Below are 24,780 nucleotides of genomic sequence, written 5' to 3' on the forward strand. Positions count from 1 at the left end.
AAATTTTAAGAATATGTTAATTTTATTTTGTAGAAGTTGAAGTATATTATGAAATATTTAAAAAATTTAAAGTACTATAATATTTTTTTTATAAAATTCAGATATAAAATAATATATTCAATAAAAAAAAGAACGCATTTAATAATTTTGTGTAGCCCAGAAGATAAGACCTATGTGCCTACACCAATAATTTAGATCGAAAAAAAACAGGTGCTACAAATAGAGTTGCACCAAAGCGACCGCCGTATCTTCAGCGAGGGACTTTCACTAGGAGGGAAAAGCCATACTAAAGCATACTGTTAGGGGTCATGTATGGTTGAATCGCCAAAACTAGGGGGCCCCTAATGCAATAAACCCAAAAAATTTGAAACAACATAGCAGAGCTCCAATCAACACATCGGGAAACTTGAGACCATGGCAGTCAATAAAATTGAAACTTACAGAGCAAGACTAGAAAGAGGGAGAGAGAATCTTTGTAGCATCGCAACCTTTTGTAACTAGAAAAAATAATCATGATCAGAAAGACGGTTAGTCAACTCTTAAACCACTGGGGTCTCCTTTGCCTAGCAAAACATCAGCTAAGATACAATCCTAGAGATAATAATAATAATAATAATATTAACTCAAAGCCTGTTTTCAGAAACATAACAAATAACATACTTACCAAAATCCCTCTCCATGATGTGTCGAATTTGCTTTCAAAATAAATTTTATTTATTCACACAACCAACTCTATAAGATAGTAATTAATCATGCTCCAACATGTTGCGTGGATGGAGGACCGAGGAATCTATAATTTATTAAAAATATACTTATTTAAAAAATACAACACATGATATTTTATACAGTTTGGTATATATTAAAATCATAAAGTGGAATTTAAAAAAGAAAAACAGGTAGGAGGGAGGTCCCCTTTTATTATGGGCCTAAGATGGGCCTATATTGACAGACCTTAATGGGAGGGGACAATGCAGAGTGCAAAAGGAAGCTATGGGCTATGGCTATAGGGGACCAAAAGGGTGAGCGTAGCCCCAAATTCTAAAGGACAGAAAGCTGAAAACTGTAAAGTGAAGTGCACGTGCAATTTGGTAAAGGTAAAGTGTTCCAAGACAAGAATCAGAAGATCTCCCCACATTAATAATAAAGAATAAATAATAATATAAAAGATAAGATAATAATAAAGCATCCTAAGTTTGAGGTTCCCACTTTCCATTTTCCAAGATTGGCATCGTAATATAAACTTTAAATTAAAGCAAAGGCATAGTTGCATGGGTAGAAACAAATGGGTAAATTTCTATGCCTATTGTAGTGTTCTTTTCTGGGTTGACCCCTTCTTATCTTTTTGGACACACTTTAGAGCGAAGAGAACCAAAGCTCTTTTTGTAGACACTCTTGGTATTGCCAATTCCCAAATCAAACCACAAACCAATCCATATATTTATATAAATTAATGAAAAAAATATTATAAATATTTTATGATAAAACTTAATTAATGAAAAAAAAAAAATGCAATGTTGTGTTATAAGTTATTTATTTTAAATTTATAAGCAAAAGTTTAGAAATAAATTATTGATGTCACTAATTTTGATTTCTAAATTGTGGGATGCTAAATTTTGTCAATGACCATGATATTATTATACCTTAATTAAATTTCTAAAATCTTCAAGGAGAAAAAAATTTGCATTTAACTTTATTTTCATTTACTTGTGCATGAAGTGATACGCATTAACTTTACTACTTTCACAAGAAGAACAATGAAAAGTTGGAGAAAAAAAGCACCCCACCCATTCCTTTATTTATTTTATTTAGTCATGAAATCCCCATGTCAAATATAAAGTTGAATTGTAATATAATTAATTATATAATATAATTAAAATTATAATGTAATATAACGATACTTATTATTTTGATAATTTTTAGACCGTAAATTATAATTTATTAATTCATTATTATTTAATATAATCATTTGATTTATTAGGTTGTTTTAACCACTCTTTTATTAACAAAAAAAAGTGTAATATAGAAATATGTAAGTCCAATAAATATCCAAATCTTTCATGCATATCCTTCAATAACTTTTGTAGGTTGCAAGCAAAATGGAGCAATAGGTAAAGTATCAAAAAGTTACACGAGAATGAGATGAAGCGTTGCTTTTGGGATCATCAATCTCTTAACCCTTCTTTTACTCATCCATATTAAAAGCTTTTGATTGTTTTTATTTATCGAATTTGAATTTTTTGCTTTTGGACTTTGACCTTTATCATCATCATTGTCATTTCAAAATCTCCACTACTTCAAACTGTAAACTAGATTTATATTACTTTAATTATTAACTATATTATTATTATTATTATTATTATTATTATTAAGCCATTATATTTATTACATGCAACTTTCATAACTAAATTTTTAATATTTAAAACACAAAATTTATAATTTTTTTATATAAATAATTATAATTGATACTTAAACTTTGAGATCTTATAACTCTAAACTTGAAATCTGAAAATAAAATTTAAATTAATAAAACTAATTATGTACACAAATTTCAGAATTTCTTTTATTGTTTTACATGAATATAATTTAAAATAAATAAACTACATAGATAATACATGTAATATGATCTCACATTTTAATTATTATTTTTATAATTATTATGTGACTACAAGTATATTACAAGTTTAATAATGTACATTAAGAATTATTGCTTTTAATTATTAACCTAACTAAAGTTTGGTAATTTTCTTTGTAAACAATAACAGTTGAATATAAAATTTAACATGGTTATATATATATATATATATATATATATTTAATATTTTTCATTGTAATATTTTTTTCTCCTGCTTATTGGCTATTTTAGAGGAGAAAAGAAAAAGAAAACAAAATATATTTTTTTTTCTATAAATAAAAACCCGAATTTTAGAAGGAGGTTTATCCAGGGTTTTCTCTTCCATTTTTCCACATATTGACAGCTCTTAACTGCTCGGTACTCACTCCTCATTCTTCAATCTCTCTCTCTCGCTCTCTCTCAAGGATGAGCTTAATCTCCGTTCAATACAACCAGCAGCCATGAATCTACAGCCTCAACCCCAACACTTCCGCCTCTCCACGTGCCACCGCCACCCGTCCAAACCCATTACCGGTTTCTGTGCCTCCTGCCTCCGCGAACGCCTCTCCGGCATTGACCCTGACACGCACCAGGAAACCCCCATCACCTACCTCGACGCTGAACTCCGCCGAAGCAAATCCTTTTCCAGTAGCTCAAACCCCAATGCCTCCTCTAGCTCCACTAGCACTACCACCACATCCGAGCCCCGCCGGAAGTCCTGCGACGTAAGGGCTCGAAACTCTCTCTCTGATCTCTTCCATCTTGACGATAAGAGGAGATATAGCTTGAATAGGAAGCCAAAGGGTTTGGATTTGGGAATTGAATTGAAAGAAGAGGAGGAAAATGGGGCGGAAATTAGGGTTTCAGAGGAGATTATTGCACCAAGTGTGAATGCTGCTACTGAGGGAAATTTAGATGATTTTGAAGAGGACGGAGAGTGTAAGACAATGAAGGAATTTATAGATCTTGAATCGGAGAGAAACAAAAATGCAGGTAGAGATTTACGGGACATTGCGGGAAGTTTTTGGGAGGCAGCTTCAGTGTTTAGGAAGAAATTAGTTAAATGGCACCTAAAACAGAAGAAAGATAAGAAGGAAAAGAAACATGTTATTATTGGTAGTGGAGATGGTGATTTAGTAGTTGAAATTGAGAAGCCGAGTGCCAGAAGATTAAGGGAGACCCAATCGGAGATTGGGGAGTATGGGTTAGGGAGGAGATCTTGTGATACTGACCCAAGATTATCAGTTGATGTGGCGCGGTTGTCTGTTGATGATGCACGGTATTCTTTTGATGAGCCCAGGGCTTCCTGGGATGGGTATTTGATTGGCAAAACATACCCACGGCTTGCTCCATTGGTTTCTGTTGTAGAGGATTCCAAGTTACCTGGCAATGGGATTGAGAATCCGAAAGAGAATGTGGACTTGAAGAATGAAGGGGAGAGTAGCCCTGGAGGCACTGCTCAGACTAGGGATTATTACTCTGATAGGAGGAGGAGAAGAAGTTTTGATCGCCTAGGTTCAAATAGGAGGGTTACATTAGGGGATGACGACTTCAGATCAATATCCAATGCTAAGGTATCTCCTGAAACAGTTGGATTATTCCATGGGGCAAAGTTGTTAGTCACAGAGAAAGAATTGAGGGATTCAAATTGGTATTCGCTTAAAGATTATCATGCAGGGAAAACCAATTCTCTTTCTAAGGATGCGGATTCTGTTGCTAGTGGGATTAGCAAAAAGGGTTTCAAATTCAAGAAGTTGCAGACGTGGCCTAGTGTGTTGAATATTTGGGGTTTGATGCAGAGGAGAAGTGAGGGCAAATGTGGGGTTGAGGAAAGCAGTATTGGTGGAATTGCGGTTGATGGGCCTGTAGCAGAGTCTTGGCATAAGTTGGGTGGCGCGGCCAGTGTGGATACAAATGGGACTGTTAGCCAGAAGCTTATAAGGAGTTATACTGTTAGTGCTAGGGATTCCAGCAAAATGGGCTGTAGTGCGAGTAGTATTGAGACCAAGGAAGATGTTATGAAGAGAAGGGAAGACCTTGTACTGCAGCGAAACCGGAGTGTGAGGTATTCTCCAAACAACCTTGATAATGGCCTTTTAAGGTTCTACTTGACTCCACAAAGGAGTTATGGAAGAAGCAAATCTGGAAAGAGTAGGCTACAGAACTCATGCTCTATGGCAAGGAATGTTTTGTAAAGGTGCATTAATTGTTCTTGAATGGAATGTGATGTTGTAAAGACATGGCTTAATGTGTTTCTCCTGATTCTATAGATAAAAAACACATCATATTTATCACCTGTTTTCTCTGCTTAATACCTGTTTCTAATAATGCAGCAATGATAATTTGAAAGTATTTGTTTTCGCGCAAATTGAATTCAATAATGATGTTTTCCAAGCAATATAGATGGTATATTTTTTTGTGGCAATCCTTGCATATTGAATTGAAGTATTATGAATTATTTTTTGGTCAATGTATCCCTGAAAATGCCAGTTACGAATCTCAGTAATGTAGTTGTGGTTTGTGCATTGCTGCTTGTTGAATGAGATCAATGATCATTACAGTGCAGGGTTTTTTTTTTGACACAAATCACACGTTACACCAGATAAGTGTTTCTAAACTTTGAGAAAAGATTCAAATTTTTACATTTTCCGTAAGATTAGACCATATAGTTCTTTACCGTTTCTAGGTGAGATTGATCATTGAATGGGGAGATAACCAGAATGCCTCACTGATGCTTGCAATCCATGGAAACAGTTTCAAGAGCTGGCCTGTTTTTTCGCAAGAAATAATGTAGTATTGTTGCTTTTCTGTTTCATCTTGCTCTCTTATGGTGACATCAGAAGTCTATCTGTTTGTGGGTTCGTTGGTGCTTTTGTGGTCTTGCTTTCAGTGTAACTGGTGTGTCGAAGAAGAAATCCTTGTATGATCTTTTACTTTAGGTAAAGTGTAAAGTGTAATGCTTGCTAGATGTCATTCTTTCCCTGTCTTTAAGAATTGTTTATGGTACTACATGCAAGTTGCTTTTGATTTATTGGGATTGCCATTCAATTTTCTGGCTATAGGTTGTTTGCTCCGGATCTTATTTTTGGTCCTTCGTGATATGGAAGATGCATTTGACGTTAAAGGGATGTAGAATCTCCACTTGCACCAAATTCAAAGAAGAGAAAGAAAAGCGATTGCAAAGCATGACCACATCCATTTGAGACATATTTAGAGCATGAATTGCTTTAGCAACTGGAATAGGACTTTTGAGTATAGTAACAACTATGGAGTCCACCTCTTTAGAGCAATTAAACGAAAATTCAAAAACTGAACATTTTTAAGATCTTTATGTGGACAAATGGTGTGAAATCTAATAGTTTCCTTGGCATCCTATTGAATTTTCCATTTCAATATGCCATAAAATAGTTAGAAGTTCTCAATTCCTATTACGTGCTTTCGTAATCTGTTTAGCATTGGTGTTTGAACTATTATTATAGTTAAAAGAGTATTAAAATTTAATTTGAAGTTGAATTTAATGTATTTTAGTCATAAGAATTTTAATTATTTTTTTGAGCTACATCTAAAATAACAAATTTTTTTTTTTCAAAAAGTAACTTTTAACCTCTCACACATGCGGAGCCTTCTTGTGATGCCATCGCTATAATGATAAAAACTTCATTATGTCACCGGGAATGATGTTTCAGCTGGTCATTGTGCTTGCTTCATTGTATAAATGGCCTCTGGGTCTTTTTGTTCTTTGATGAATTTTACCGCGGGTAGTAAATAATAGTCCTATACGACCTACCCCTGTGAGGCTATCAGTGACACAGCCCCTGAAGGGTGCCATCAACTTTTGTGGGGACCTATAAATCCCACCCAAACGCTTGTTACATGTTGCCAATAATTGCTTCTGATCAATTACTTTCTTCTTTGGACAAACTTTATTGGTGTGATCCTTTTGGAGCTTCTGCATAGGATTCTCCAATTCTGCTATGTACTGTTTGGTCCCTGAAATGATATTGCATCAAAGCCAATAAGCCATAAAGGGCAAGTACCCGTTTACCAGGATGCGTTACCCATGTCTTCAAAACTCGATGGTCATCATGATTTGCACAAGGCCTCCTCACCTGCATCTACAACTTATAAGGTAGGTATGGCACCGATTTAATCTGGCATCAAGAACCAGATGATTGAAATTGAAATTAAAACTGATCAACAGTTTTTCAGATCAAATTGAACCAAATCCATGCTAATATAGAGTCGACGTTGATTTGAAAGTTCCTAAACTTTAAATTAAATCAAATCGAAACCATCAATTTTACTATTGGTTTAATCCAATTAGAGCTAAAAATTAAAAAAAAAAAGCATTTAGGAAATGACATCTATAATCAAATCAGATTGAAATCATATTAAAATCTCTTAAAACTAAAATTATGTGAAACTAAATTTATAAGATTCGATTTCAGTTTAATTTAAAAAGGCAACTGAAACTATCAGTTCCAGTCCAAAAATCAGACCACGCACGTATCTAGCATAAGGCTTGTATCTTCATCCAAGAAGAGGTCCAAAGTCCAATAGCTTACACTTCGTTATTTAGAAAAAGCAAAAGCTGGCATTTGGATTTGGAAGGATCTTAATTTCAATCGGAACATCCGCCTCGTGGATCCAAATGACGGACACTTGTGCAAATACGTTAAAAAGTTTCCCCTTGACATTGTATGATAAAGTCCTTTCAGGGGTGACCAAACTATGGATAGTTTTCAATGTGTTGTTGCTTCCAGCACCAATTTAGAATGCAAGAATTGATTGGAAAAAAATTTTTGCTCATTGGCAGGACGCTATAAAAGTTCCTTCTCCAGAAGAGAATAAAATAGTCGGTGTTGAAAAACAGTAACAATTACCATTTAGGAAAAATTTGAAATTATTGCTTACTACAGTCCATGCATTGTTCCCAATTTCATTTGAAGAAGTGAGAGCATTAGAGTATATTTCCTCTTATTGAACCACAAACATATGATTGGTTTCTTTATTGGATGCTGTAAATTTAGGTTGGGATTTCCAAAAATTTTGTTCTTCAAAATTCCTACCACCCATCATTCAATCAAAACCACAGCTAATTAAGTGTAAATGAGATTATGAGAGGCATAAAAAATCTAATGACTACCCATTATTCATACATTATGATGATCAAAATTGCTAACAGGCTCATGCTACAAGTCCAACACAAATTTGTCTCCCTTTTCCATTTGAAGCATCATACTTGGGAAATCATGCCAGACAGCAGTGCATAATATCAGTCTCATCATCAACGAAAACATTCATTAGGCATTCAAATATACACAAACACGAACTCACAAATAGCTAAACACTTTACTCCCATCCCATGATTGTCCTTTCTCACTCAACAGTCAACAACATAACCTTTGCCTAGAAGCTCTTGTATGACTTCATTCCTCATTCTCACTTCTCAGCCACAGCTTCTGCGCCTCTTGCTCAAACTTCTCAGCCACAGCCACTACCCCTTCTGGCCCAATTGTCGTGCTGATCATTTCCCCTTGGTAATGAACTCTTCCATGGCTTCTGTGCCTCCTGGATACGGAAATTCTCGCCTCTCATACAACTGAGCTAGCTCTTGCTCCTCCTTTGGCCTTGGATTCAGCGTCCACCAACCAAGCGGCGTTGTATCGCTGTAGAGGCACGCACCCCCGAATAGCGTGTAGGTGCAGAGCAAAGCCTTGCCTACTTGCTTCCAGAAGTACCCAGCCTTCTTTTCCCAATCCTGCTTTCCTCAGGTACTTGTCGTAATTCACCGATTTAAGGTATTCAAAGTCTTAAAACATTAACTTATTTTATTCTGCTCCTTTTTTTTTTTTTTTTTTTTTTTCTCTACCAAGCACTTCATCGAACAGTTGGACAACAATTAACTGGAAGAAAAAAGACGATAATTCCACACCCGTTTTGGCTTCTTGAAAACGTGTACGAACCATTTCCCTGGCTGTGTTTTGAGTAAAATTTTTTAATCGGATTGGAATTGGATTTAAATTTGAAGAGGAACAAGCTCCGTGAAGACCGGAGAGCTCTAACTTGATGAGATGACCGAGTTCCTAAGAAAACCAAAATATAAGGTCAGGCCCACAATCTCACTATGAACTGACAAGCCCATTTTTATTTTAAATAAAATCCGGGTCCGTTCATAAAGTCTTGTCCTGTACAGATTATGAATGCCATCCTTCCGCCAGAAATTTTTGGATAATTACCGTAAAATTTCCAGGGGAAAGGTTGTTCGTAGGGATTCTACATGCTATATTTTTATAATTGGGTCAAGGGTTTTGTTATTAAAACCTATATTTAAATACATATCCATAAGTTTGAGCTTATAGATTAATTAATTTTTTTGTCATGATATTAAGCTTCTTTGATCAAAAGGTGTAGAGTTATAATCTTTAGCTCTCCCCTTGGCGTGAGGGACTGTGTTAGAAATTTCTATTAAGTTGAAAGGTTTTTATCCTAACATCTTCTTTCAGTTCTCACTTATCTCTGACACTATTTCATCTTTTATAATTTCTTTGTATCCTGAGAGACTAATAATTCTTGGCAGAAGTAACACTAGTCATGTGTGATGAATGGAAAGGAAAGTGGCCTACAATTATACATACAAATGTAGAAAGATAGCATGTAATGGCTTTGGCTGATTGGCGGTTCACTTTCTTCCTTGATTAGGTTTCATTCTCTATTACATTATTACAGACACAGTGGACTTCTGCCTTTGCTGTAGGGTGCATAGGCTTGTTTAAATTCTATTTTACAAATATGAAATATCTGGTAAAAGAAACATATTCTTGAGCACTGACTGAATTTATTTACAGTTGTTTCGGCAACAACAGCAAATCTGAGAAACGGTCAACGGAGAGTTCCTAATGGTGTTTTGTATGTATACCACTTTGAGATCAAGAGAAAGGCACCTAAATTGAGCACACTCATTACTGCCAACATCCAGAAGAAGTAATCGACATGACCATAATTTAAGTTGTCGGGTATCCACCCAGGTTTTCCATTCCTGGTGGAGATGCTTGTAGCAATAGTCATAAGGAGAGAACTCAAGTAATTGCCAAGAGCAACTGTGGTGAGTGATAAAGCAGAGCACAAGCTCCTCATGGCATCAGGTGCTTCCTGGTAGAAGAATTCCAACTGCCCAATGAATGTAAAAACTTCTGCACACCCTATAAGAAAATACTGTGGAACTTGCCAAAATACAGATATCGGCACTTGTTTAATTTCATAGGAGTTGTGTCTTCTAACAGTTCCGAGTCTTATCTGTTCTAAAACTGCTGCAGATACCATGGCAAATATTGATATGAAGAGGCCAATGCCCATCCTCTGAAGTTGAGTCAAGCCATATTTGTTACCTGTGAATCTTCTTGCAAATGGCACAATAATGCGATCATAGATGGGGACCCAAAAGATAACACTGAGGGTGTCGAAGACGGAAAGAGATGCAGATGGGATCTGGAACTTGGAATTGCCAACAAATTTATTCATTTGATCACCTTGTAACACAAATAAGTTGCTCATCTGGCTGTACACCGCGGCAAAGATTATGCCAGTGGCCCCTATTGGGAGCAACCGGATGATGGATTTTAGCTCTTCAACTTGGGTTACGGTGCTAAGTCTCCATGGGTTTACAGAATCCTTTACATTATCTTTTTCCGTTTCCACTGATGCCTTGTCAAAGAAACTGTAAGAACAAGATTGCAGTTACAGGTGAGAAACTAAATCGGAGTTTGATTATTGAAACTAAGATAATAGGGGGAAAAAATTCCTGGTTTCCTATGGATTCTTCCAAATTGGAACATAATTGTCAGCGATAAGTTAAGACAGTAACCTGAAATCTTTGGTGTGCTCAACCTTGCGGCTTCCTTTGATGTTGGATTCAGCATCTGCTGTCTCATACAGAAGCGACTTGTCAGCAGGCACTTCAACTTTGTATTTCCTGATGGATGCTACTATCACCTGGCAGAGACGTGTGAGAGGGCTGCCTCCTGGCTTTTGGTACCTGTACAGCCGAGTACCTGAAAAGAAGCTCACAACAGCAATTGCCATGGCAATTGCAGGAATGCCAAAACCCCATCCCCAACTCCAATTGTCTTGTACATAAACCAGCACAGAGGAAGCTATAAGAGCTCCAACATTAATTGAGAAGTAGAACCAGTTGAAGAAAGAGCCTTTGTGCTTCTTCTCTACCTCATCTGTATCATCAAACTGATCTGCTCCATAGGATGAGACACAAGGCTTAATCCCTCCTGTGCCCAGAGCTATCAGGTAAAGTGCTACAAAGCACGCTGCACTTTGTGCATCAGTTGGATCACAGTCGTTTTTTGCGTAACATTTCGGCTTTAGACCAGGGACAGATGCGGACATTGCTAAAAGCGTCATACCCTGTGAAAAGCCAAGCCAAAAATAGTGTTTTTTAGCTAGAACATATGCTTCCAAGAAAAACTTTATCCAAAATTCCAGGTTGATCTTGTCAAGATGAAACAGTTGGGTATTGTATTAGCACAAGATTGCATAGCAAATCATATGTAATTGAAATCCCTTTTGGATTCAAATGCTTCATAAGCAAACAATCTTCTAGAAGGTGAAATCAATGCCCAAATTGGGTAACTTACAATTACATAAATGATCGAGAAAATTGCAATCGTCCAGTATCTTCCTAGATAAGCATCAGCCAGAAATGCTCCGATCAACGGTGTAGTATAGCATGTTCCGCTCCAATCAGAGTTATTTTTAGCAGCAGTAGCACTCTGCTGATTTAATATGTTCTTGAAATAAAGAACCAAATTGGAGCTCATCCCATAATAAGCCAATCTTTCACAACATTCATTTCCTGTTGATGAAAGCTAAAATTGATAAACATTTATGTTTTTCATGATCAGATCCCACTACTTGTATCAATAAATTGCAGAGTTACCTATAATGAAGGGGCAGGCTCGCCAGGTTCCAGTTTCCTTTCTGTTAGCAGGATTCCCACGGTAGTCTACAGTTCCATCTTTTGCGTATATATCCTCCTCTGCCATGGCTGCTTCTCAGAAATTTCCTCCTTTGCTTATTCTCTGGAGTTGGCTAGTGTAGTACTTGTGAATATGTTAGAGCTGCAATGAACAAAATTTCTTGCAAAGATGAAATTGAAACGAAACTTGGATTCAATAGAAAAGAAGACAGAATAAATAGTATTGAGAAATGAACACAAAATTTCTCTCTCCTCCTTGTAATTAGAAAAAGTTTAGATCTTGCAAACTTGACATAAAACAATCATGAACCATCTTTTCTGCTACAAGTAAAATAATAAATAACAGAGTAAGGCGGTCAAATAAGTATCCAAACCTCATGCCTCAAGGATTCATGCTATGATCAAGGAAAGCAGTTTGGCAAGTGGGAAGAGAAGCAAAATTTGAAGATAGTATTATAGTTTCAGGATATTAATCACTAGTCAAAACTCAAGAGGTTCACACTCAGCCACATATATAAACTGGACCCAACTATAACGCACTCTCTAAATTGGCAGATCTGTAATGTGGAAAAACTGGTATGCAGTAAACAGCATACCCAGCTTGATTCTGGTATTGACTAATATCTTATATTGACCAAACAAAGATGGTGGAAAATTCTAAACAAAAAACTTTGGTTTTGCCTGAAATAATTTCCCACGTGCCTGTGTGTTCACACATGCACACAGAGACTGAGACGTAAGGGACTTTTTTTTCTCAGCAAGTTCAAATGCAAGCAGTGTTTTTCAAGATTTGCACTTGTTGAAATTTCAAACCTTTTCTCTTCCACTTTAGTGGATAGATGATGGGTCCTATTTGGTGCGTCAAGAAATGCAAATCAAGTAAAGACTTGCAAAACTAATATATGTTAGGAACTTAAATAGAGTGGATAAGAACCTTACCTTATGGACTCTTAATTAATCATCTTCTTCCAGTTCAAATCCTGAGAACTAAATAAAGGGTTTTCATTGGTTTCAACTACAGTGGCGTTGGGTTCAAGGGATTCACCATTAGTTATATCCATTCCCAGCTGTTGGCTGTTGCTATATAAGAGCACACCGCATAGCTTGGTCCCAGCTAAAGATGAGCTGCTTCTATCACTGTATAATTAAATAAGCATTGGATTCAATCAAATTGGTCAATTTGTACCTCCATGGAAAACTACGTTAATTACTTGTTTATTACAACTGCGTGACGTTTGGGAATATATATTGACTAATTTTGGCATAGATAATTATGAGACAAGCAGTTAAACATTGTCATTATATTATATTATACTAATTATTCTGTTAGTTTCCTGAGAAAATATTTCAGATAAAAAGAATCTGCTGTCCCTTTGTTTTCTGCTGTATTATTGGATTGGTTTTAGATGATATTACTATGAAAATCTGTAAATTTAATAATGAAATCAGTTGAACTAATTATTATAAATATTTAATATTTATTTATTAATTTTTTTTAAAAGTCTTTATTTTTTTTTTTAAATATAAAAAAAATATCTCTTCGAATATGACTGCCACCCAAGCTCAGAATCACCGTTTGATGGCACGCGTTGCCAGCTGGAATCTGTTTCCACTGCATATACCTTGAAAGGTACATCAAAAGCTACAATAAAATGGCGTCATGTGAACGGAGTTTAAGAATTGAAATAAAATCATAAGTAAAGCTGCTGTCGACTTAATTAATGGACTTGTTAGTAAGGACAAATTGCTATTCATTCCCATTGTAATAAAAATAATAACAATAATGCCCATGATGTGAACAAAGGACATGGGCAGCTCCTGCACGTTGAATTCTTCCCCCACAAGACAAAAACAAAAATACAAGAAAATTGATATTAATCATTCATTTGTTTTCTACTTGTGTGGATTATACAACAAAGCAAGCATGGTATTGCAGAATTCCATTCTCCCTCTTTCAATACAACTTGCAATATCTCCAATGTTGATTTTTATGTATTCTAATATCAGATCCGATCCCACCCCTCTCTTTCAATACAATTTGGTAAATTAAAGCTCCAAAATTCCGACTCATAGTCCGCCCGTAAAATTCCGCTCTTTTTCTCCCTTTTCGTTCCATCACTCAATTTAAACGGCATCGTTTCCTTCTCAATCTTGTGTTTCACCAGACCCTCTTGGCCTCGTAGGAAGAACCCGAGTTTAAATTGGCTTACGATGGTTTTGAGATGATTCCAGTTCCAGTTTTTATTGAAAATTCTATTTTTAGAAAAATATTGATTTCAAATTTTATTTATTTATTTTTTTAAATTCATTTATAGTAAATAATCTCTAACCACGTTAATTTCCTTTTTTTTTCAGATTAATTTACTTATGTTAATTTTTTTCCTAATTATTTTATTTACCTTATTTACGTGAATTATGTTAATTTTTAATAATGTTAATATTCTTTGTTTATGTCAACTATGTGTAGACCCTTATTTTGTGATGAGTATGTGCATTGAGGCCGTGGGAAACCCGATGATGAAAATTTATATGACTGTAAGATGTAATTGGAGGCATGGAGCTGAATTATTAATTTCGTGGCATGATCTTGAAAAAATAAAAATAATAATAAAGTTTTAGGGAACTTAATTTAATTAAATTTAAATAAAATTTTATTTTGTTTAAATTTAATATGGGTAGTTCTTAAATGGATCTAATTAAGTTTAATTGGGCTCTATGGGCCTAAGAAAGCCTAGTTATGAATTTTAAATGTGACCCATTTAATTATTTTCTAAAAATTAAAATAACAAAATATCTCTCTCCTCCTTGGTCCCACTCTGTTCCTCATTCCCTATTGGTGCCTTCGATTTTTTCCTGTCTTCCTATTGGTTGAAACACCTCACCCATATCCCAGTCTTATTCGAATTCTGCAATTGTAGTTGTTTAAGTCATCTAAACTTTATCATCCTAAGACTCCAAATCCTATCACACCTCTCTCCCAAAACCCTATAAATACCCTACTAGAGAAAGGAAAAAAGAGGATGATGGGGAGGAAAGAGGAAGAGAAAATTCAGAGCTATAAGAAATTTAGAGATATTTAAGATTCTTTGAGTTCTTCCTTATTTTTTCCGTTTCTTCAAGAAAATTTTCATACAAGATTTCTGGAAGGTCAGTTTTTATTGTTTTCTTTTCAAGATCTATGCCACACAATTTTTTAATTTTATGCTCTTTGTCTTCAATTTATTTTATATGTTCATATAGATCATGTAATCATGTTTAATTTGAGGGGATACACAACTCTGCACATTTTTAGTTTCTGTCTCTCGTACTTTTATTATTTTTCTTTATTTTCTTTATTTTTTATTACAAACAAAATTGGTAAGTAGCCCTAAGGTAAGTACCAAAGAGGGTATTTGTGCGGATCTTATATGGAGCTAAACGGGAGTAAGCCAGGGATATCATTGCCATACTAGAAGAGAAGACCCTTTTTTAAGGGTAGCTTGCCCCAATGGCAAATGCATTTACCAACAGGTAAGTAACTCTAAACTTATCGAATAACCATTGGCATGAAATTGTAGTAATAATAGAACTTTTATTTGGTAAATTAAAATTAACTTTGTTTTTAATTTAACTGACTTTTGCATGTAATTAATTTAAATAAATACTTTGTAAATTAAAATTAATCTTGTTTGTAAATTAAACTAATATTGGCATGTAAAATAAATTTAATTTAATACTTGGTAATTGTAAAATAAATTTGCATGTTAGAAATCTTTATTACGCTTTGATTGTTTGGGCCTTATGTGATATTAGAATAAATTACACATGTACATAATTAACTTAGTTCAATTATCCTTAGGGTAACTTGGTGAAAATTAATTAATTACGTTAAATAGAAACATTGGGTTATTTGAAATTGAATTTGTTTGTAAATTAAATTTTTAATAATAAATTAATTTTAGTCATCTGGTAAATATCATTTAAATAATTAGCAACCCCATAGATAGGAATTACTTGTGCATGAAAATTGTGTGTAAACAATAACCCTTTTGTGAATTACTTGCGTGTGTAGGATTAGAATTGCATTTTTTAGGATAAAGTTTAATAAAGGAATAATAAACAAGACTTCTAGAAACATTAGTAGAGGACTGGCACTCGAATTAACGATGTTAGACCAGGCGTAAGGGGTGCCTAACACCTTCCCCTTACGTACCCACTATCCCGAATCTAGACATTGGGCTATGGTAATGACGGTTGTGGAAACTCTGCAAGGAGTAAGTTGCCATCCATGACCCTCGGAAGAAACACTGAATATGTCCCGGTTATTACCCGGGTGGCGACTCCTGTCTATCTATGCCTTCGTGGCATAAATCCTTAGTATCGTGGTAGTGTTATGGGAAGACGGTACTTACCAGTGGTTTGATTCTATTAGGATTGTATGAAGTGCATGTCTAGGAAATGCTGTCTAAGGAGGTGGTACTTAAGTGAGACCATTGTGACTCCACCATCTTTCCTGGGCATTACCTGGTGCATTTTATATAATTCTAATGGATGATATTTCGCCTCACGCCCCCTTACCCCTTACAGTTTGGCGACTCCACTGGGGACTAAATGGATAGTTACTCCAACATGTTTCTATTAGTCTAATATTATTCATTTGTTAAACTTTTTGCATTGTACTACACTATCACACGGATCACCCTTACCCTTTTAGCCTCGTTAGTACTAGCCAAGGAGACCATAGTTCTACTCGAGCTATGACGAATTGGTGAATGCTAGCACCCCATACCCGTACCTTCGAGTATATAAAAGAGCCACAGCTCCGGCCGTTGTACTTAATGGACAAGCTCTCGCATGGATGACCCTTTTCCTACTCAATGAAGCCCATGAGCCATAGATTTTAACCCTAGGTACCCCGTAGATTTTTGTTGTGTTGTATTTATAATCTTACTATTTAAACTATAAGTTCTAGTGGTAGTTGAGATGAACCTAGGCCTATGCATAAACCCAATGTGTGTATAGGCCCAAGTCCATTTCAAAACCCATGTTAAGCAAGAGGATGCTTACTTATGGTTAAACTTTAAGGATATAAATCCTTTGTTTGTGAGGGAAGGATCGTCCTGGACCACCCCCTGTTGGTGTGTCCAGTGTACCATAGCCTAGGATAGAATTTTTTCTTACCTTGCACGTGAGAGTTGAAGGTATAAGGAGGCGAAGATTCAGTTCTTGAGATTTTTTTTTTTTGTTTTAATTCAGTCTTTGGTTCGATTTTAGTTCAATTTATGTGGTTTGGTTTTGGTTTAGTTTTGGTTCTATTGGTATGGTTCAGTTTTGGTTTTGTAAAAGTAAAGGCAAAAAAAAAAAGAAAAAAAAAAAGAAAAAAAAATGGTCCATTCATGCATTGCATTCATGTACATAGCATGCTTAGGTTAACCCTTAAATCCTATTTTTTTTAGCAAACAGAGCCTCAAAGCACACCAAAGAGACTTCCAATTAGGTCACTTGGGTTAGGGAATGAAAGAGACTAGTAAGGATTTCTCCTGCACTACTTAAGATGGAAAAAACTATGGCCGTGCTTGATGAAATATTGAATGCCAAGATGTTTGAGCTAGAAGAGACAATTGTGGTCAACTTTAGAAAGAAGCCCCGAGATAGGCCAATTAAGTGGCATTAAAGTTATTGAGATTCAAATTATGTCTCACACCCCAAGGAGATTTTTTCCAAATCAGCCAACCCTTATCCTAAGTTTTGGAGCGTCTCAAAGTTCAAGACCTCCTATAGCTTTTAGCACCCAGACCACTACCAAATCTACTCCCACCTAGCTATGATATCAACCAATGTTGCCGGTTCTACCAAGCCCACAATCATGACACCGACTGATGCTTTCAACTTAAACATGATATCTAAGACCTAATTGATACCAAAAGGATAATTGACCCAGAAAATCAACCCAAAAGCCCCATGCCTAGCCAAAATTTCCACCTACACTAGGTCTCTACATGATCTCCATCACCCCAAATAACCCTAACAGAATTATTGACTTTATCCAACCCATCCAAAAGCCCAATAAACTTATCCAACCCATCCAAAAGCCCAGTGAACCTATCCAATCCATCCAAAAGCCCAATGAACCTCAGTTTATAATGGTTATTGACATTTGTGATAATTCTAGCTATGATGAGGGTCCTTTAGACATTTTGATCAATTTTGATGAAGAGGTAGTTGCATTACAACTAGATGGTTCAATTCCACTAGTGTTTGATTTTCAAGTTGTTGGGATCTATAAAAACTAGATGGATCTAAAGGTGGCTACTATGAAGAAAGGGATGAAGTTTTTTCTTAGCACAGGCCTAGAAGAAAGTTTAGATGGTCTGGTGACTTTTCTTGAAATGAAGGGGTAGATCACAAGGTATAGTCAAAACCTCCTAAGTTCTTGAAAGAGAGGGGCAATTATCTAGACATATGATTAGGGGTTACTACGTGTGAAAGTGCTAAAGCATAAAATCAAGACCATTGATCTAAGGCAGCATGAAAAGTCAAACACCTAAAGTTACACCCCTATGTTTGAGTCTATCTTTTGTAATGCTCACAGTAGTGATATTGATGTTTCCAATTCTGAACTACTTGATAAAGATTTCGAGGCAAAGATCAATAATATAACCAGTCCTTTTACTTACTTGTTTGATGTTTATTCTAATAGGTGTATGCATGGCATTCATAATCATTTAGAATTTATTTCTATTAATGCATCAAAATCAATCTCTATTAATTTGGGTACACCAAATAATCCTAAAGACATTAAGTTAGCTAAAGATTTAACCCAAGAAGAAAGAGATAAATTTATAGCCTTGTTAACAAAGTACCAAGAAGCACATGCCTCGAGCTTAAAATCAGATGGCCGATTCCCAAGCCACACTGGTGTCCCTATAGGAAAAGAGTGATCAAAAGTTGACTTAGCTAGTTATCCTAATGAGGAGTGAAATTTTATGCTATGAAGGATTAGTAGTAGCACATGTGGACCTAGAGGGAGAAGGAAAATGATATGAAAACATAAGGAGGTCTCTGGAAGTGAGAGAATACTCACAATAAGCCTACAAAAGAGATAAAGCAACAATTCATAGATTAGCTACTCAACTTACTTTAGCTGGGGGGCAATTCTACAAACTCTTATGTTTGATAGAAAAATAGGCTGAGCAAATAATGAAAGAAATACATGCAGGAAATGTGTGGTCCCCAAATGAATGGAAATGTTCTAGTTAGGAAAAAATGTTCGAAACATATAAGGATTGGTCTGAAAAAAAACTCCCTTATGTTCTTTAAGATTATCGTAGTACTACAAGGACATCCATGAGGGCAACCCCATTCTCTTTAGTGTATGGGAGTAAAGTAGTGATATCCATTAAGCAAGAGGTCAAGTCCTTAAGAGTGATGCTAGAAGCTAAGGTCCTAGAAAATGAGTGGGCCTAGAAGAGATATAAAGAACAAGCTTTGATTGATGAAAAGAGGATGTGAGCCTTGTATCATATGCAGGCTTATCAGAGGAAGATAGCTAGAGCCTTTAATAAGAAGGTGAAGCAAAAAAAGATCAAAGAGGGAGACATGGTTTTGAAATAAGCTCGGCTCGTCCCTTTTGATTTAAGAGGAAAGTTTAACGCAAGCTAGGATGGTCCATATATAGTCAAAAAGATCTTGCTACTATAAGAATATCAGACCTGGATGGGAATGAATTTCAAGAACCAGTCAATTTAGACAGGCTTAAATGGTACTTTGTGTGAAACAGTTCGCTTAGTGAAAAACACAAAAGGCGGTCTAGGCAAAAGTAAGGGTCAAAGAAAGAAAAGAAAAGAAAATAAAAATGCTAGATTGAAAATCTGCAAAAGGTGGTCTAGGCAAAAGGAGAGATGAGAGAAGATTTGGATGGAAAACCAGAAAAGGCCATTCGGCAGGTTATAAAGCTTATTTCTAACTTTGGAAGGTTAGAAATTTAGCAAAACTAAATGTAAGAGGGAGTAATGGTGTACCTGAATAAATAAAGAAGTTTTTATTGCATTAACCAGGAATAGGTTTTATTGAATTATGATTGTGAATGTTTTTGTGTCTTGAGGGATACATCAAAAGATTAAGTAATTGAACTGCATTGTTTTGATTTAACCTATTGTCTTGTGAGCATGATAGAATAGGTGCTTGATATGAATATCCTAGTGATTGTCTAATTTCAAAAAAAGAGAAAAAGAACAAGAAAAAGAAAAGAAAAAAAGAGAGCTCGCTAAGTGGAAAACCCGAAAGGGCCGCTTAGGCAAAAGTTAGAGCAAGCCTACTGAAATGAAAACTCGAAAGAGCATTTCAGGCAAAAGTTAGGGCACAAAGAATTGAGTTCATGGAAGAGAAAGGAGTCAAAGTAGAAAAAGTTTTGAAATAGCTGTAGAATAATGAAGCATGGGGGAGAGAAGAAAAAGAAAAATCAGAGAGAAATTGTATTGTGACCTTAAGGAAGTCTTTTTTTGGTGAACAATTCTTCTAAAAAACTTTGAGGCTATAAGAAAGTTTTTGCAAAAAGAGGTCCCCAGAGGACTAAGTTTTTTTAGAATCTCTAGCAAAATCAGCATGCCCATGATAGGAAGCAGCATACAAGAAGCACAAAAATCACAAAAAGAGTTTTGAGACCTAGTCATCTCAATTTTTTCAAATCATGAAATAGATATTTTTTGGTAAGTCCTTAGACGTTGTTTAAGGCGCACGACATAGTTGTGTAAGGCATAGAAGAACATGCATCAACATGTCATCTGTAGGTGTGTAAGGCGTAGAATAACATGCATCACCACAGTTTCAAGTGTCGAACTACGAGGGGGTCTGATTCTTCCTCAGGATAGCGAGGGGGATACGTAGGTAGTTTAGGACCGCGGTCCTAAATACGAACCCACAACATTTCATGACAGATATTTTTTGGTAAGTCCTTAGACGTTGTTTAGGGCATATGGCATAGTTGTGTAAGGCGTAGAAGAACACGCATTAACATGTCACCTGTAGGTGTGTAAGGCGTAGAAGAACATGCATCACCACAGTTTCAAGTGTCGAACTACGAGGGGGTCTGATTCTTCCTCAGGATAGCGAGGGGGACACGTAGGTAGTTTAGGACCGCGGTCCTAAATACGAACCCATAACATTTCATGACAGATATTTTTTGGTAAGTCCTTAGACATTGTTTAGGGCATATGGCATAGTTGTGTAAGGCGTAGAAGAACACGCATCAACATGTCACCTGTAGGTGTGTAAGGCGTAGAAGAACATGCATCATCACAGTTTCAAGTGTCGAATTACGAGTGGGTCTGATTCTTCCTCAGGATAATGAGGGGGATACGTAGGTAGTTTAGGACTGCAGTCCTAAATACGAATCTACAACATTTCAAATCACACAGTTGCCATTGTCATGAGACCGTAGCTAGTCTCATGACACAGAGTGTATTGACAGAGCAAGATGCACTCAATTTTCACATGACACAGTTATCACTGTTATGAGACCGTAGCTAGTCTCATGACGCAGAGTGTATCGACAGAGCAAGATACACTCATTTTTCACATGACACGATTATTCTTGTTATGAGACCGTAGCTAGTCTCATAACATAGAGTATGTCGACCGAGCAAGATATACTTGATCCTCATAGCCAATGTTTCATAGTTATTAGAAATTTGAGTTTCACTTTGACGAAACTTGAGCAATGCTTTCGCATTGATTTCAACTTTCGCCAAAGTGGGGGGCAAACTGTAGACCCTTATTTTGTGATAAGTATGTGCATTGAGGCCGTGGGAAACCCGATGATGAAAAATTATATGACTGTAAGATGTAATTGGAGGCATGGAGCTGAATTATTAATTCCGTGGCATGATCTTGAAAAAATAAAAATAATAATAAAGTTTTAGGGAACTTAATTTAATTAAATTTAAATAAAATTTTATTTTGTTTAAATTTAATATGGGTAGTTCTTAAATGGATCTAATTAAGTTTAATTGGGCTCTATGGGCCTAAGAAAGCCTAGTTATGAATTTTAAATGTGACCCATTTAATTATTTTCTAAAAATTAAAATAACAAAATATCTCTCTCCTCCTTGGCCCCACTCTCTTCCTCATTCCCTATTGGTGCCTTCCATTTTTTCCTGTCTTCCTATTGGTTGAAACACCTCACCCATATCCCAGTTTTATTCGAATTCTACAATCGTAGTTGTTTAAGTCATCTAAACTTTATCACCCTAAGACTCCAAATCCTACCACACCTCTTCCTCATTCCCTATTGGTGCTTTCCATTTTTTCCTGTCTTCCTATTGGTTGAAACACCTCACCCATATCCCATTCTTATTCGAATTCTGTAATTGTAGTTGTTTAAGTCATCTAAACTTTATCATCCTAAGACTCCAAACCCTATCACACCTCTCTCCCAAAACCCTATAAATACCCTACTAGAGAAAGGAAAAAAGAGGATGATGGGGAGGAAAGAGGAAGAGAAAATTCAGAGCTATAAGAAATTTAGAGATATTTAAGATTCTTTGAGTTCTTCCTTATTTTTTCCGTTTCTTCAAGAAAATTTTCATACAAGATTTCTGGAAGGTCAGTTTTTATTGTTTTCTTTTCAAGATCTATGCCACACAATTTTTTAATTTTATGCTCTTTGTCTTCAATTTATTTTATATGTTCATATAGATCATGTAATCATGTTTAATTTGAGGGGATACACAACTCTGCACATTTTTAGTTTCTGTCTCTCGTACTTTTATTATTTTTCTTTATTTTCTTTATTTTTTATTACAAACAAAATCGGTAAGTAGCCCTAAGGTAAGTACCAAAGAGGGTATTTGTGCGGAGCTTATATGGATCTAAATGGGAGTAAGCCAGGGATATCATTGCCATACTAGAAGAGAAGACCCTTTTTTAAGGGTAGCTTGCCCCAATGGCAACTGCATTTATCAACAGGTAAGTAACTCTAAACTTATCGAATAACCATTGGCATGAAATTGTAGTAATAATAGAACTTTTATTTGGTAAATTAAAATTAACTTTGTTTTTAATTTAACTGACTTTTGCATGTAATTAATTTAAATAAATACTTTGTAAATTAAAATTAATCTTGTTTGTAAATTAAACTAATATTGACATGTAAAATAAATTTAATTTAATACTTGGTAATTGTAAAATAAATTTGCATGTTAGAAATCTTTATTAGGTTTTGATTGTTTGGGCCTTATGTGATATTAGAATAAATTACACATGTACATAATTAACTTAGTTCAATTATCCTTAGGGTAACTTGGTAAAAATTAATTAATTAGGTTAAATAGAAACATTGGGTTATTTGAAATTGAATTTGTTTGTAAATTAAATTTTTAATAATAAATTAATTTTAGTCATCTGGTAAATATCATTTAAATAATTAGCATCCCCATAGATAGGAATTACTTGTGCATGAAAATTGTGTGTAAACAATAACCCTTTTGTGAATTACTTGCGTGTGTAGGATTAGAATTGCATTTTTTAGGATAAAGTTTAATAAAGGAATAATAAACAAGACTTCTAGAAACATTAGTAGAGGACTGGCACTCGAATTAACGATGTTAGACCAGGCGTAAGGGGTGCCTAACACCTTCCCCTTACGTACCCACTATCCCGAACCTAGACATTGGGCTATGGTAATGACGGTTGTGGAAACTCTGCAAGGAGTAAGTTGCCATCCATGACCCTCGGAAGAAACACTGAATATGTCCCGGTTATTACCCGGGTGGCGACTCCTGTCTATCTATGCCTTCGTGGCATAAATCCTTAGTACCGTGGTAGTGTTATGGGAAGACGGTACTTACCAGTGGTTTGATTCTATTAGGATTGTATGAAGTGCATGTCTAGGAAATGCTGTCTAAGGAGGTGGTACTTAAGTGAGACCATTGTGACTCCACCATCTTTCCTGGGCATTACCTGGTGCATTTTATATAATTCTAATGGATGATATTTCGCCTCACGCCCCCTTACCCCTTACACTATGTTAATTTCTTTTCATGTGAATTATGCCGTTTATGTTAAATGGCTTCAATTATTATAATTAAAAATATGTTAAATTATCACTGAATGTGATAGCTTGGTGATTAATTTGGTGAGATAGTTTTGTCTCACTTTGATTTAATTTCTTGTATCAGCATGATAATTAGATATTATTTTTACTTAGGAGTGCAATGAGAGACGAGAACAGGTTGTCTAATTGTTTATCTCATTAGTTTCACCTCGTATTTGGTGGTAAATCCTTTCCTATAGGATTGAGTTATATTGAGAACATCAACGGGTGACATTGGATTTCAAATCTAAGAGGGCTATGATATTCATTTCCAAAGGAACCTTATTTATTGCAGGTCAAAATAAATAAATAAATAAAATGTCCAATTTTCTTTTATATTAAATTTAAATTATTTTAATTAGCTTTAATTATTGTCATTACAATTTTTATAAAATTAAGATTTTAATTATAAATAAAATAATTACAATAATCTTTTAATTTGAATTATCAAATTTATTTATTTTTAATAATTTATCATTTTATATAGGCATCTTACATCAAATCGCTTATAATTTTTCAATAATATCAAAATAAATTATTCAATGCTTTACAGCATGGGCTTATTATCTCTCGTTCGTTTAAATTTATTTACATTTTATAAAATAATTAAAATTTTATAAGTAAAAATAAGTTTTTTTTTTTTTTTACAGCTTATATTAATTATTCTATGGATGAAATTCATCCAGCTTTTCTGATCGCCAACCTAACAAAACCCCCCCGACTCCCTCTCCTCCGGTCTTACGACCCATCATCACTCCCACTGATCTTTTTATAAGCTTTAGTTTTGTCCCTGTTATATAATTCATTTAGAAATCCAAGAACCATTAGCACATTTTCCACTCCTTCAAAAAGTAACAAGAATGGCATGATTTGGAGACATTAGGAATGAATTGCAAGGACGCATACTCTCCACACTGGCAAGGCTTTTTTAAAAAAAGACCTTGAGTTTTCATCTTCTTCAAATTCGTTGTCCACCACATTGGCAGGTGCTGCAACAAGTAAGGCAAAATTGCCAAACAGAAGAGCAAAGATAATTGAGAGAATTATATTCTCATATCATATGTCTGATATGACACAAGAAGGCTTTATATATACAAGTGAAAAGAATAA

The 24,780-nt window shown here is 35.2% G+C and overlaps 2 protein-coding genes and 1 pseudogene across 2 annotated transcripts; 1 reads left to right on the forward strand and 2 right to left on the reverse strand.

Annotated features, from left to right (window-relative positions):
- Nucleotides 1-2,928: 2,928 nt before the first annotated feature.
- On the forward strand, nt 2,929-4,979 carry LOC110662966 (protein OCTOPUS). Its single transcript, XM_021822147.2, has one exon. It carries the CDS (start codon nt 3,073-3,075, stop codon nt 4,804-4,806), a length of 1,734 nt encoding a protein of 577 aa, XP_021677839.2. The 5' UTR covers nt 2,929-3,072; the 3' UTR covers nt 4,807-4,979.
- A 2,898-nt stretch (nt 4,980-7,877) lies between these two features.
- Nucleotides 7,878-8,580, reverse strand: LOC110662942 (uncharacterized; annotated as a pseudogene).
- A 682-nt stretch (nt 8,581-9,262) lies between these two features.
- LOC131183101 (protein NRT1/ PTR FAMILY 8.1-like) lies at nt 9,263-12,174 on the reverse strand. The gene is made up of 5 exons (XM_058153020.1): nt 11,975-12,174; nt 11,562-11,742; nt 11,260-11,477; nt 10,476-11,029; nt 9,263-10,328 (listed from the first exon to the last, which is right to left on the reverse strand). The coding sequence occupies exons 2-5, from the start codon at nt 11,665-11,667 to the stop codon at nt 9,494-9,496; spliced, it is 1,713 nt and encodes a 570-aa protein (XP_058009003.1). The 5' UTR covers nt 11,668-11,742; nt 11,975-12,174; the 3' UTR covers nt 9,263-9,493.
- Nucleotides 12,175-24,780: the final 12,606 nt, after the last annotated feature.

This window comes from Hevea brasiliensis, chromosome 9 (genome assembly GCF_030052815.1).
Source record: "Hevea brasiliensis isolate MT/VB/25A 57/8 chromosome 9, ASM3005281v1, whole genome shotgun sequence".
NCBI classification, from domain to species: domain Eukaryota; kingdom Viridiplantae; phylum Streptophyta; class Magnoliopsida; order Malpighiales; family Euphorbiaceae; genus Hevea; species Hevea brasiliensis.